Consider the following 15,706-nt stretch of genomic DNA (forward strand, 5'->3'; position numbering starts at 1 on the left):
GCATTCTAACAAGGTGGCTCTTTTAGTTTTTGGTTCATGTATTCCGAAAATAAAGCATTTTGAAACTTATCCAAAATACCTGTCTTTGTCCATGGAGGCGGGTCCTCACTCCCCAGCTTGAACCACTACTCTGCCGTCACTCAAATCTTCAGGGGCTTTCGGCGCCGCCCCCTCCGCGCTGTTTTCGCTTCAAAACCAGCGCCTGCGCTGTCTACTACTGTGTTGTGCAGGTGCAGTAAGCTCTGGCCGTCTGACGTCCCAGCCAGGCTTGCAGACTGCGCCTGTGCGGGCATTGCAGCCACCCATCTTGGGAATCCCTGCCCCGCACTGTGTTATGCATTATGCACAGTGCGGGGCTAGGATTCCTGGGCATGCGCACTGCGTGTGTCAGCCTGTCACCCAGGTCCCCCGCCTTACAGCATCTGTCTATTCAGCTGATCGTGCCTCCAGCAATCACCGGGAAAGAACCAACCTTGCAAAATTCCTGCACGATCAGCTGAATATACAGACGCTGTAAGGCGGGGGACCTGGGTGAGAGGCTGACACGCAGTGCGCATGCCCAGGAATCCCAGCCCCGCACTGTGCATAATGCATAACACAGTGCGGTGCAGGGATTCCCAAGGTGGGTGGCCGCAATGCCCGCACAGGCGCAGTCTGCAAGCCTGGCTGGGACGTCAGACGGCCAGAGCTTACTGCGCCTGCACAACACAGTAGTAGACAGCGCAGGCGCCGGTTTTGAAGCGAAAACAGCACGGAGGGGGCGGCACCAAAGCCCCTGAAGATTTGAGTGACGGCAGAGTAGCGGTTCAAGCTGGGGAGTGAGGACCCGCCTCCATGGACAAAGACAGGTATTTTGGATAAGTTTCAAAATGCTTTATTTTCGGAACACATGAACCAAGAACTAAAAGAGCCACCTTGTTAGAATGCAGCATTACTGCTGCACAAGGTGGATCTTTTAGTTTATAACGGCTGGAGGGGGTGACAGTGGCCCTTTAAATCACAAACAGATTGTCTCTGAGTGCTGTTTTTTCTTCACAAACCCACTTGAATGAATGAACTTGATTCACAAATGATCAGAAATGAACATATCTCCATTTCTATTTGTGTGGGTAATCAGCCAACACAAAAAAATGAACACGTGACCTGCTCTATAAGGTGAATCGTATGTGTTCTATTTGTAAAAATCAAAGAAGAATGTGTGAATGAAAAATGAATGTCTGAATGAGTCCTTATTAATAGCATCCGCTAGTTTATGGTATAGTACAAGGCTGGTATCTTAGACATTCCAATAACATGTCAGTTATGAATATAAGCTTACCAGCGCACATTCTAGAGCGGTGTCATTTCCACAGCTGCATTCTGCAACAAAAAGGAACACTTTCAGCAATGGCCATGTTCACACCTCCAGTATTTGGTCAGTATTTTACATCAGTATGTATAAGTCAAAATCAGGATTAGAACATACTTTTCCGCTGACCTGCATTCCCTTTCTTTCTTTTCAAACTATGCTTTTTTTTTTTAAATGTCAGGGCGTTTGAGAGAAAAAACAACATGGTTGCAAATAAGAGCAGCATGAACCTTTAACGGGAATCTGTCAGCAGGATCAACTCTTCTAAGTAGTCTATATGGGCATGTAGGTCATAGAGAGCTGAATAAAATGTTACTTTGATATCTGTGATATCTGGATATCTTATTCCAGAGGAATCCACATTTGTCTTAATATGTAAATGAGCTGTTAAGATCTATGCTCCAGACACAGACCTCTTTGAGAATCTGCCTCCAGAGCTTATATTAAATGAAAGGGGAAATTAACAGTATTTGACATGTAATGCCTGGCAGTCTGCTCTCCTAATGTACATGTCTCACAATAGTAATGCCCCCTATCATTTAAAATAAGCTCTGGAGAAAGATTCTCAAGGAGATCTATGTCCACCAAATAGATCTTCACAGCTCATTTGCACATTAAGAAAAGTATGGCTTTCTCAGGAATAAGACATCGGATCACAGATATCAAGGTATCATGTTATTCAGCTTCCTATGACCAACGTGCCCTTATAGACTGCTTAGGAGGGTTGATCCTACTGACAAGATTCCCTTTAAGCAACAATAAATGCATCAGAGTTAGGATCCTTAGTATTAATTATGGATCAAGTAACAATAACAGCCATGTCAACAAAGCTTCTCATGTAATTAGTCTGCATAAATAACAAAATATACATATCCATACTAACCGCAGAACCAGTCTGGACAGCAATTTCCATCTGATGTCTTTTTGACCAATTGGGATTCAGGAGAACAAGTCAGTGGTGGTGTATTGCAAAGTTTCTCATCACATACTAATTAAAAGAGCAATTATATGGTTAGAAATACTATTTTAGGTACTGGTTAAGAAAACAAATTCCCAGAGTCTTACCACAAATGTAACGGGGACAGCACTGCTCAGTGGTATTCAAATCTACAGTGAGGATTTCTCCATCTCTGCAAACGGGAACGGGTTCTGTACAGGATTCACAAACTACATGTGTAAAATAAATTATTATTACACTTTCATACATTGCTACAACAGTATTTTATCAAACATTAAGGCAGAAGTGCAATGTTTCTTGCCATTACGCTAAAACTTTTGTCCAATCCCCAGACATTATTAGTACTTATTAAGGAGCCCAGAGCACATTTACTGCACAGAAGCTCATCAGTTAATGTCTGAGTCCGCCTGTACATTACAGCTAATATAAACACAGTATAGTACATGATCCTTGTACGCCTCTATGCAAATCCTTGCATATAAAAAGTAAAGAATATATAGTATGGGGAAAATCAATCTTTACATAGATCTTTTTGTGAAAAGATTTATTACGTCTCATGTCAGCGCTGTTCCTCATCTGAGAGAGGTATGTGTGCTTATGAAGACAGCTCCTCTGACAGTTGAGACATGTCTAGAACTTTGTTTCTTCAGTATGCAGCCATCCTGACACATGCCATGGGTAGCTGCACTTTGAATTATGTCACAGGTGCCAGGTTTATCACATTCTGTGAGAACCCCTTTAAATCATCACCCTCACTCCCCCATCTCCACCAACAAGCACACTGCAGCATGGTGGTCAGTGGTTAGCACTGCAGCCTTGCAGCGCTGGGGTCCTGGGTTCAAATCCCAGCAAGGACAACATCTACAAGGAGTTTGTATGTTCTCTCCGTGTTTGCTTGGGTTTCCTCTGGGTTCTCCGGTTTTCTTCCACACTCCAAAAACATACTGATAGGGAATTTAGATTGTGAGCCCCATCGGGGCCAGCGATGATAATGTGTACAAACTGTAGAGTGCTGCAAAATATGTTAGCGCTATATAAAGATTATTATTATTACATTGCGACCAAAGTGACTAAGATCACATGTTTTCCTATTATGGTGTTTGTAGTAAGCAATTCTGGAATCTACGTTTTCTCCATTGAGTTGGAATTACATATACTGTAGTACCAAGATATATTTCTTTCCTGTATCATATACTGTAGTATGTATACTGTAAATAGCAATGGAGTGTGTATGCACTTTTAACACTACACTCTTGCATATTTAACTAAAAAGATAAATTAAATCCTTTGATACTAAGATTAGCGGAAACATATTAACCAGTTTTAAAGTTTCTCTGCCACATCTAGCAGACATTCATTGCAACGTTATTAGTTGAAGATTTCCATTCTCAGTTGTAAATGATAATAAATACAGATAGTTGAATCCATTGAAATTTAAATTTGATGTTTAATTAATTTTTCCAAAACATTTGCAAGGAATCAATGTGTAAAATTGGACTATTAAACCAAGTGAAAAAAGGTAACATTTTGTGAAGTAGACAGTTATATTTAAATTTCTGAAAATGTTGGAAATTTTCTTTTCCTTTTTACTGAAAAAAAAAAAAACTTTATAAAAGGGGCAAAAGCAATGTAAATTGATGATACCTATGGATTAGCCATCTTACAAGTCAGAGATCACACTTTCTCAGAAATGCAAACCTTTTTTCAGTATTTTTCTTCAGTCCAAAAGTTAGCAATGAGGGTAATTAACTGCATTTTTTTAGTGCATCAAGAATGAAAAGGAATTGCGTTATTAAGGTGCTGTCCCTTAGTATATCACAGTTCATGTTTTCACAGTCACAAGGATTCTGCTGTTCCTGTACCTCCTTATATTACTTGAATTGTGAATAATATAGGGGAGAAGACCGTGCTGTGGGTGCTGATAGGGCACTGGGTCCGGAACTGCTTGGGCCGAGCCTGCTGTTGCAGAAGGGAAGGAGATTGAGGACGGAGCAGACCCTTGACCTGGGTGGAGGGGGCGTGGTGAGCCAGGAGTGTATAAGAGGATTAGCGCAGGAAAAGAGCAAGGGTTCCCGCCAGAGAGAAGAGACTGTGAGGACCGGCACAGTGCTGTAAGTAAGGATAGGCCAAGCGTCAGCATTAAAGGCCGGGTGCAGTAGGGAACCTGTTATGATCAGGTGACCTTGGAGAAGCATGAAAACTTTCACTGGAGTAGGTGGTAACTATACTGACCGCAAACCCTGATCTTAACACCGCAACTAGAAGTAGCCGTGGGGTGTGCCTAACAAAACCTAGACACCTCGACACAGCCAGAGGACTAAATACCCCTATAGATGGAAATAGGAATTTCTACCTTGACTCAGAGCAGAACCTCAAAGGATAGGCAGCCCCCACAAATATTGACTGTGAGTAGTAGAGGAAAAGACACACGCAGGCAGGAAACAGGATTTAACAAATGAGGCACACACTAGCTAAATAGGAAAGGATAGGACAGGATACTAAGCGGTCAGTATTAAAAATCCTTCCAAAAATATCCACAGCAGAAAATACAAAAACTCCACCATCTAACTAAAGATGTGGAGCGTATATCTGCAACTCCAGAGAATCCAACAAGACTGAGAAAACACTGACACAGTCTGAGCTGGACCAGAGAAAAACAAATGAATAGCACAGAATATAAGCACACTGCATGTGTGCCACAGAAAAAGAAACAGACACTTATCTTTGCTGAATTGGCAGCTAAGCAGGAGAAGCCAGAAAGTGATCCAACACTTCACAAGAAACATTGACAACTGGCAAGGACTAATGAATCCTGCACACCTAAATATCCCAGTCAGAACTGCAATCAGCAGATACACCTGGCCAGGACTGCGACTCAGAGACAACTGCATTCCCACCTACAACCACTGGAGGGAACCCAAGAGCAGAATTCACAACAGGAACCTGAGACGACGTTGGGTGTTCGGAGCAGTGCATGCCGAGTTGGAGACTGACATGGAATACTCTTGGTTACAGAGCAGCATAACAGACTAGGGGCTCAGCGGGGCAGACCGGTGACCATCGGCTGCTGCCAGAAGAGAGAAGACCGACTTGTTGGGTGGGAAAGCCTCAAGAACTCAGCACGGGCCTAAGCCGGCAGCCAGCATTTCATCCAGAAGAAGGAACGGGCACCCAAGTCACGCTAAGTGAAATTGACTTACACATAAACTGACACTTTGAGTTGCTCCTTCCCTGTGTGATCTCTAGCATTAACCTGATTTATTCCCTGTTGCTCCCTGTGAGGAGATTTATCCCTGCAACAATTAAATCAAAAGATTGTTTTCCCCTATTAACCCTTGCTCTGTCCCTCTGGGTTGCTGCATCCAACTACCCGTGTTACATTATCATAAAATCATTGAATGTGAAAGTTAATAGGGACCTCCAGGGTCATCATGTTTAACCCCCTGCTCAATGCAGGATTCACTATACCATCTTAGGCACATGTCTGTCCAGCCTCTGCTTGAAGACTTTCATTAAAAGAGAACTCACCACCTCTTGTGGCAGACTATTCCACTCATTGACAACACTTCACTGTCAAAAAGTTTTTTCTAATATCTAATCTGTATCTTCTCCATTTCAGTTTCATTCCATTGCTTCTCATGTTTCATTGTGCAAATGAGAAGGATGATCCTTCTACACTGTGACATCCCTTCAGATATAGACAGCTATTAAGTCTCCTCTTAGCCTTCTTTTTTGCAATCTAAACATTCCTAGATCCTTTAACTGTTCCTCGTAGGACATACTTTGCAGTCCGCTCACCATCCTGTTAGCTCTTCTCTGAACTTGCTGCAGTTTTTCAATGTCTTTTTAAAAATGTGGTGCCCACAACTGGATACAGTATTCCAGATGAGGCCTGACCAAGGAGGTGGAGAGGGAGATCATTTAGACTCTGTACTTCTCTTAATACATACTAGAACTGTGTTTGCTTTTTTTGCTGCTGCATCACACTGCTAAATCATGCGCAGTCTGCAATCTATTAGTATACCCACGTCTTTTTCACATGGGCTGTTGTTTAGTTCTGTTCCTCCCATTGTGTAAATGTATTTTTTGGTTCTCTTCCCCAGATGTAGAATCTTGTATTTCTCCCTGTTAAATGTGTGTATTATTATTCACAGACCAGTCTTATTTTCTATATTCTTCAGAGCTGAACTAATACATTACACTCTGATTTAGGCCTTTCAATATCTTTCTGTAATGATGAGCTGCATGCCCTGACCTCCTATCACAAAAATCCTAAAATGGCCACTGCTTTCACTGTCTCATCTTTTCTAGTGGCTGCGATAGCTCCCCTAATAGACTGCACTATACCATCTGATGCAATAACTGTAAGGCCTTATGGGGAATGCCACTTTGAAATGACTGGCATCATGTGAGCCTTTTGATGCTATTTTTCTCAATGGGTGAATGGCGTTGAGCATTTTTGTTTTTGAAATCCACATGAATCAAATCACAAATTGTTTAAATTTGCTAGGGCCTACGAATTTCATGAAATTCGACTCAAGACAATTCGATCATCTCTGATAATGGCTTATTAATGTGTTGTTCAATCAACTTACCACAAATGTAGGAGAAACAGCAAGTTTCTTCTTGTCTAACCTGAACTGAAATCTGATCTTGTTTGCATTCTGGGCGGGTCACTGCTGGACATGCGGATGGGTCACAGACTGCAAATGGAGGTTTAACATTTTGATAAGAGTTATACATTTTGGTAGATTTTTTTATTTTGGTAAAAAGAAATCTGCATATACTATTTACATACATATATACAATGGGGGAAATAAACAACAAAGATCAGAAAAAAGTATAAATTGCCAATATAAAAACAATTTCATTTACTGAGAGTAAAAGAGCTAATCATATAACCAGTATTAAGTATTAACAAGGCAACTGCTATCCATAAGCAGGGACTGCAAAACACATAATGCAGAGTGACACCAGTTCACATGGTTTAAATAAAAATAACGCCTACTATCCTTTGCTCTTTCAATGGGATATATTGTTACCTTACTCATTGCAAGTTTGGCGATAGTACAAAAGGAGTAACACTTACATGAGAAGGTCAACTGTCAGTGTGAAATCGCCACCGCCCCATTGCACGTTTTGCTTCTTTGTCAGAAGGCATCCTGACGAAGAAATGAAACATGCATTGGGGACCCTTGGAGAAAGCCAGGATTGGGACCCACCAGTTGCCCGGCTCCATGGAGATGTTCGGAGAAGCCAGGTAGTGACCCTCCGGTCAACTGACCTTGTACCCGAATAGACTGTCATCTTCCTAAGCTTGTCATTATCTTCTCTCTGTGCGTGCCACAGGTGGGGTAGTCAGCCCTGGAAGCTGAAGCCAGGTTCTGACTCTCCGGTCAACTAGCCTTATACCTGAATGGATTGTCATCTTCCTAGAGTTGTTGTTACTTCCTCTCTGTGTGTGCCACAGGTGGGGTAATTTGCAAGTGAAAATGGAAAACCGGTTACAGGAGCGCAGGATAGAGGACACAGACACCAATTTAAGTTGAACCACAACACGTTTCAACGGCATACAAATTCTTCTTCAGGTGGATGTTTCATTAACTGAAGAAGGCGGCGTATGCCGTTGAAACGCATCGTGGTTCAACCCAAATTGGTGTCTGTGTCCTCTATCCTGCGCTCCTGTGACCGGTTTTCCTTTTTCACATGCAAGCAACTTCCCCAGTTGGGGGTATCCAGCTGGAGCTGTGGAGATTCGGGTGCCTATCTTCCCCTTCTTGGGACTCCTGCTAGTGCTCCGCTCACAAACCGCTAATCATTGTTACATACAGTTGGGGTAATTGGCCCTGGAACATCTGAAGTAACAGCTGCTATTATCTCAGCAAGTCAATGGAAGGATGAGACTCTGAAATGTGCACCATCTTGTGGTATTTTGCTGGGGCTGTTCTATGTGGTATCTGCTTGTTTTGTGGTCCAATAAAGTATTACCGCACTCTTTTACCCTCACCCTGTGTTGTCTGAGTAATGTTATGTCCACGGTGAAAGAAGAGCATGCATTCGGTGGTACGATCCCTGGTTCATGCGGTTGCGGCTAGTGGCCTGCTGCACGCGCTGATCCCCTGTGTCTCCACAACTTGTAATACATAGCATTGATAGGAAACTACATGTAGAGCTTCCAGAACAAAAATCGAACAAAAAATATCAGAGAATACATAACTTAAACCAACAATAGTAATGTGTAGTGTTTTCTCACATTTTCTCTATCTAAATGATATACTCACCACAATGTAGCTGAGGGCAGCATGTCACTGGACTGTATTCAGCAAGTAAACGCTCTCCACTTTTACATGGGTCAGCTTCTTCACACGACGATGTATTACATTCTGTGAATATATGAAAATAATTTAGCAGCTAAAACAACATACAAAATATTAGCATGTAATATGTCTAATGGTAATGCCATAGGCGCGTTACTAAATGATGATCTTTGACTAGAGATGGGCGGATCAATCCGCAAAGGATCAACTTTGAGTCAAATTTCATGAAAATCGCAGGTCCTGATGAATTCCTTGGGATTGCAAAAAAAGGCCAGTGCCATTTCACACGGCTGAAGCATCAGTGAGTGGGTTGTTTACGTTTTGAGTGGCCGTTCAGGCTACCTCTTGAGTGGCCGTACAGGCTACCTCTTAATATCCTACGGCTATAGAATTACATTGTTATAACAAAGACAATCAAGGGGGCAATTACAGCCTGTAGATATGATGGGGGTCAGCCAAGGAGCACTATTTTATGTTGGTACACTGCAGGAATAAGAGGTTCAGAATCGTAGCTCATTTCATTTGGTAATAGAAATAGGACTAATCTTATTATGATATACTACTGTAGTGCTGAACAATATTGAAAATGGGAGTGGTAGTCTCAGTCAGTGAATAATCATCCAAATATTCAAGTGATATATAGGGAAGCGCTATACCTGTAGAGTCACTCAGTGTGACTGTGAATAGATTGATCTGTGATGTACTGCAGTATATTTCAAAAGATCTGCTTATCTCTATCAATGACATAAGGTAAATTAAACGGGTGGTCCAGCACCTAAAATAGATTTTCTAACTATCTTTACACCATAACCACTTTTGTCATTTGCTTTATTACACAATACCCTAAACTTTCCCCTATCTAGCTAATCCTATGGGGAGCGAGTGCAGCACCAGCCTCCTGTGATGTCCTGTTTGAGACACCTCTCAAACAAAACACAGCGAGTACAAAAAAAACACATTTAGGGATTAGCTAGATAGGGAAAAGAGTAGGGCAATAAAGATAATTACAAAAAGTGATTAGGGTCTAAAGGTACCGTCACACTCAGCAACTTTCCAATGATCACGACCAGCGATACGACCTGGCCGTGATCGTTGGAAAGTCCTTGTGTGGTCACTGGAGAGCTGTCACACAGACAGCTCTCCAGCGACCAACGATGCCGAAGTCCCTGGGTAACCAGGGTAAACATCGGGTTACTAAGCGCAGGGCCGCGCTTAGTAACCCGATGTTTACCCTGGTTACCATTGTAAATGTAAAAACAAAAAACCACATACTCACATTCCGGTGCCTGTCACGTCCCTGGCGTCAGCTTCCCTGCACTCCTCCTGCATCCTGTGTAAGCGCCGGCCGTAAAGCAGAGCGGCGACGTCACCGCTGTGCTCTGCTTTACGGCCGGCCGGCGCTGAAACAGTGCAGGGAAGCGGACACCGGGGGACGTGACAGGCACCGGAATGTGAGTATGTGTTTTGTTTTTTTTTACATTTATAATGGTAACCAGGGTAAACATCGGGTTACTAAGCGCGGCCCTGCGCTCAATAACCCGATATTTACCCTGGTTACCAGTGAAGACATCGCTGGATCGGCGTCACACACGCCGATTCAGCGATGTCAGCGGGTGATCCAGCGACGAAATAAAGTTCTGGCCTTCTAGCTCCGACCAGCGATGTCACAGCAGGATCCTGATCGCTGCTGCGTGTCAAACACAACGATATCGCTATCCAGGACGCTGCAACGTCACGGATCGCTATCGTTATCGTTGTAATGTTGTTCAGTGTGAAGGTACCTTAAGGATAGATATTTAGAAAATAGATTTTAGGTGATAATGTGTGCAAAAAAAATGTAAAGCGCTGCGGAATATGTTAGCGCTGTATAAAATATAAAGATTACTATTATTATTATAGGTGAAAGATCATCCTTTTAATGACATTAGGAAAACAAGATACAGAATCATTTCTCTTTACTGGATTCACTGTGGATATTTTAGGCAGAGATGGGCATTTTCTCAAAATTGTCTCCTTCTCCGATTCTTCAAAATGTGATTCTCTCTAATTTAAACATGAATGCTAAGCATAAAAAAGGGTGCTGTATAACACTTTTAGAATACTAATAAAATGAATTTTGATTCCAATATAGAAACTGTACAGTAAAAGGGAATTTAGAAAGTTAGATATTTTAGAACGTGTAAATGCTAGTTTAGTGGACTTACATACCACACACTTTTTTTGGACAGCAAGCCCCTTCTTCAATGACTCGGATAAGCACCTCACCCTCCCGACTACAAATGGGGTCAGGTTGGTCACTGCAGTCAGGCTCTATGGATGCAACGGTTCCGTTCTCCAGACATTTTGACAGGCAGCATTTATTAGCTGAAGAATGCCAGATCTCTCCTGGTGAGTGAGGACGTCCTTCATTATCAGTACAGGCTAAAGAGCAAATAAAGAAATATAGTTTTATAGTACAAATATTGTTTTTATTTATTTAGAAAGAAACAGATATTGGTTGAAGGCTGGAACACTCACTGATACCTTCAACAACCATGTTTGAGTTCATGACTAATTTATTGTGTGACCATATTTCACCTGTATACTAGAATAAATGATTAAAGGGAATCTGTATGTAGGCTCAACCCTCGTAAGTCGACTATATGGGCATTCAGGTCATACGAAGTTGAATAAAATTATACTTTGATAGCGGCAATCTGATGTTTTATTCCAGAGAAATTCATATTTTCTTAATATGTAATTGAGCTGTTAAGATCTATATGGGTGGCACATAGATCTTACTGTGAATCTGCCTGCAAAGCTTATTTTAAATGAAAATTGGTGTTTCCATTGGGAGACATGTAGATCTGGAGAACAGATGGTTAGTCACTACATAGCTCACAGATCTATGTCCGGCCCATAGATCTTAACAGCTCATTTAAATATAGGAAAAACATGGATTTCTCTGGAATAAGACATTGGACTGCAAATATCAATGTATCTTTTATTCAGCTTCCTATGAACTATAGACGATTTAGAAGGGTTGGTCCAACTGACAGATGCTCTTTAAAGAAGGCAAGTAGCTGAAAAACAACCATAGCTCGAATAGAGACATCCTTCTGAATATGGGTGCCTTTGGTAATTTATGTTTTATGTTACATTTTCATCTAGTTTATGTAATTAAATGTGTACAGTGTACAAATGTAAAGACATGGCAACAGTACATTGGCAATCTTAATATTTCATGATGCCCACTCTTTTAATGTGCCCTTTGACAACATTTTTAGCAGCATATTAACATACATTTAACAACACAAATATGAGTGTATTTATACTATCTGATTATGGGGAAACAAGCATTCCTAGCAGTGTAAACAGGCTTTAAACGCATTTTTCTCCCAGCACTTCATCCCGTGTAAACAGGACATGTGCGGCAGAGAACAATGATAGTCCATGTGCACAGAACGTTCTATTCATGATCGTACCAGCATCTGTATAGCTAATCATCTGTCATTTACAGAGGTGGGTCAGCCAATGTGAATCCACCTTGTAGGTCGGATACTAAATTAAAAATAGAACTTAGTAGAATTTAGCCTCGGTCTGAAATATTGATTCAATCCACTTTTTCATAACTTAGCTTACCTTATCAAACCTAAATGGACCTGACTTTTGAGCTAATAAATAAGTAATTATTTATCGATATAATACATTTTTTGCGTTTTTTGTTTCGTATTTTTGTCTATCTAACGACACATTTTATGGAATAAAAATGTAAACTTAATAATTTTGACAAATGAAAATGTAATACTAATAATATCATTTTTTCAACATAGCAAAAATACATACCACATTTGTCATCGGGAATGCAGAGCTCTGAATCTGTCCTGTGAAGGATGGTACCTTTTTTGCACACACAGTCTTCTCTTAGGTAGGAACAGGGGGACTCTTCATAATACCATTTGTTTAAGCAGGTCTTAGCGGCGCATGGCTGGACACAGGCCTGATATTCCTTACCCTCGGGACATGGCAAAGCTATCACACATATTTTAAAAGTCAGTAAATTGTTGTTAACATTACAAAACATAGTCTAGTCTGAACTCAAGTATATAATATAGCCATTCTCAATATTCACATAACCATAGTAACATTTTTTTTTGTTTTTTAGACTTAAAGGGAACTTGTCACTGTGAAGGTGCAGTCCAATCTGCAGGCAGCATGCTATAGATCAGGGGAGATGAGCAGATTGGTATATAGTTTTGTGAGAAAAAATTTGGTATTACCTGTATTTTATTCATGTAAACTTCTGCTCTTTCTGGGATTTTCAGCCCAGAGGGCGGTCCTATCAGTGACTGACAGCTATCTCCATATTCACTCTTAGACAAAGAAACTGTCAGTCACTGATATGACCGCCCACTGGACCCAAAATCTCAGCGATAGCAGACGTTTACATGAATACATGAACTTTACATGAAGTTTACATCAACTATTCATAGTGAACAATGCAGACCCTAATTAACTGGATTGTGAAGCAGCATGTAGGAAAAAATGTTAGCTTTCAATGCAGATGTAAACTTATTGGAAATGAGCCACCACTTCTATATCATGCAAAATATAAGTCCCAAAAGATAACATTAAAAATAATCTGTCACACTGAATAATCTGTCGACATAGAGCATGTAGTAGAACCGGAAAAGCTGAGCAAACAAGTATATAGCTTTATGGAAAAGGATGCAGTATAATTATTACATTTATTAAAATGCCTGCCATTCTGGGTTCAGGAGTCCAGGAGGTGGTGCTAATCTTCTCTGCAGCACATAAAGAAAGCAGTCAAGCAGTGGCTAAAACTGCGCACTGGACTCCTAAGCTTATATTAACCCCTTAAGGACCAGAGGTATTTCCGTTTTTGCGTCTCCGTTTTTCCCTCCCCTTCTTCCCAAAGCCATCTTTTTTTATTTTTCTGACAATATGGCCATGTGAGGGCTTGTTTTTTGCAGGACAAGTTGTACTTTTGAACAACACCATTGGCTTTGCCATAGTGTACTGGAAAACGGGAAAAAAATTCAAAGTGTAGTGAAATTGCAAAAAAAAGTGCAATCCCACACTTTTTCTTTTTTTCCATGTTCACTAAATGCTAAAACTGACCTGCCATTATGATTCTCCAGGTCATTACGAGTTCATATATTTCAAAAACCTGACCTGCACATCCAAACATAGACTGAGTGTGAACAGGTGCTGAACCCAGAGTCGCCAACTCGTATATAGTTAAATAAATAGGGCAGCACACTGCAGCGCCAAAACATGCAAACTTGAAAAAACGAAATTTGAACTGCATTACTGCACTAGAAATATGAAAAATGAGAGCTTTTAGCGCACAAAAATGGCCAATTTTATGTGTACCTCGTAGCCACGTTAAGGCATCTCTCTTATACGAGGTACTACGTTTGACCTACCTCACTGAGAATAAACGTCTCCATCTGAATGGGTACATGTAAAAACCTCTTCTTGGACTCAAATTCTCTCTCTTAATTATAGTAGGTCCAATACCCCTCCACATAGAGAGAGAATTTGAGTCCAAGAAGAGGTTTTTACATGTACCCATTCAGATGGAGACGTTTATTCTCAGTGAGGTAGGTCAAACGTAGGACCTCGTATAAGAGAGATGCCTTAACGTGGCTACGAGGTACACATGAAATTGGCCATTTTTGTGCGCTAAAAGCTCTCATTTTTCATATTTCTAGTGCAGTAATGCAGTTCAAATTTCGTTTTTTCAAGTTTGCATGTTTTGGCGCTGCAGTGTGCTGCCCTATTTATTTAACTATATACGAGTTGGCGACTCTGGGTTCAGCACCTGTTCACACTCAGTCTATGTTTGGATGTGCAGGTCAGGTTTTTGAAATGTATTCTCTAGCCTTCTGATCGTGCACTCCCCGCCTCCTAGCTTCAGGTGTTTTAATTATAGTAGGTCCAATACCCCTCCACATAGAGAGAGAATTTGAGTCCAAGAAGAGGTTTTTACATGTACCCATTCAGATGGAGACGTTTATTCTCAGTGAGGTAGGTCAAACGTAGGACCTCGTATAAGAGAGATGCCTTAACGTGGCTACGAGGTACACATAAAATTGGCCATTTTTGTGCGCTAAAAGCTCTCATTTTTCATATTTCTAGTGCAGTAATGCAGTTCAAATTTCGTTTTTTCAAGTTTGCATGTTTTGGCGCTGCAGTGTGCTGCCCTATTTATTTAACTATATACGAGTTGGCGACTCTGGGTTCAGCACCTGTTCACACTCAGTCTATGTTTGGATGTGCAGGTCAGGTTTTTGAAATGTATTCTCTAGCCTTCTGATCGTGCACTCCCCGCCTCCTAGCTTCAGGTGTTTTAATTATAGTAGGTCCAATACCCCTCCACATAGAGAGAGAATTTGAGTCCAAGAAGAGGTTTTTACATGTACCCATTCAGATGGAGACGTTTATTCTCAGTGAGGTAGGTCAAACGTAGGACCTCGTATAAGAGAGATGCCTTAACGTGGCTACGAGGTACACATAAAATTGGCCATTTTTGTGCGCTAAAAGCTCTCATTTTTCATATTTCTAGTGCAGTAATGCAGTTCAAATTTCGTTTTTTCAAGTTTGCATGTTTTGGCGCTGCAGTGTGCTGCCCTATTTATTTAACTATATACGAGTTGGCGACTCTGGGTTCAGCACCTGTTCACACTCAGTCTATGTTTGGATGTGCAGGTCAGGTTTTTGAAATGTATTCTCTAGCCTTCTGATCGTGCACTCCCCGCCTCCTAGCTTCAGGTGTTTTAATTATAGTAGGTCCAATACCCCTCCACATAGAGAGAGAATTTGAGTCCAAGAAGAGGTTTTTACATGTACCCATTCAGATGGAGACCTTTATTCTCAGTGAGGTAGGTCAAACGTAGGACCTCGTATAAGAGAGATGCCTTAACGTGGCTACGAGGTACACATAAAATTGGCCATTTTTGTGCGCTAAAAGCTCTCATTTTTCATATTTCTAGTGCAGTAATGCAGTTCAAATTTCGTTTTTTCAAGTTTGCATGTTTTGGCGCTGCAGTGTGCTGCCCTATTTATTTAACTATATAC

General features: G+C 41.1%; 1 protein-coding gene across 1 annotated transcript in view; it reads right to left on the bottom strand.

Moving 5' to 3' along the window:
* OTOGL (otogelin like) overlaps positions 1-15,706 on the bottom strand; it is a 316,314-nt gene that overhangs the window by 84,122 nt on the left and 216,486 nt on the right. Inside the window, exons 44-50 of the mRNA XM_069764433.1 lie at positions 12,449-12,634; positions 10,832-11,044; positions 8,588-8,689; positions 6,902-7,009; positions 2,414-2,515; positions 2,232-2,336; positions 1,319-1,359 (exon numbers count right to left, since the gene is read on the bottom strand). Of these exons, the coding sequence (XP_069620534.1) occupies positions 1,319-1,359; positions 2,232-2,336; positions 2,414-2,515; positions 6,902-7,009; positions 8,588-8,689; positions 10,832-11,044; positions 12,449-12,634 (857 nt within the window). The remainder of the gene's footprint in view (positions 1-1,318; positions 1,360-2,231; positions 2,337-2,413; positions 2,516-6,901; positions 7,010-8,587; positions 8,690-10,831; positions 11,045-12,448; positions 12,635-15,706) is intronic.

The sequence above is a fragment of the Ranitomeya imitator genome, chromosome 4, assembly GCF_032444005.1.
Source record: "Ranitomeya imitator isolate aRanImi1 chromosome 4, aRanImi1.pri, whole genome shotgun sequence".
Classification (NCBI taxonomy): domain Eukaryota; kingdom Metazoa; phylum Chordata; class Amphibia; order Anura; family Dendrobatidae; genus Ranitomeya; species Ranitomeya imitator.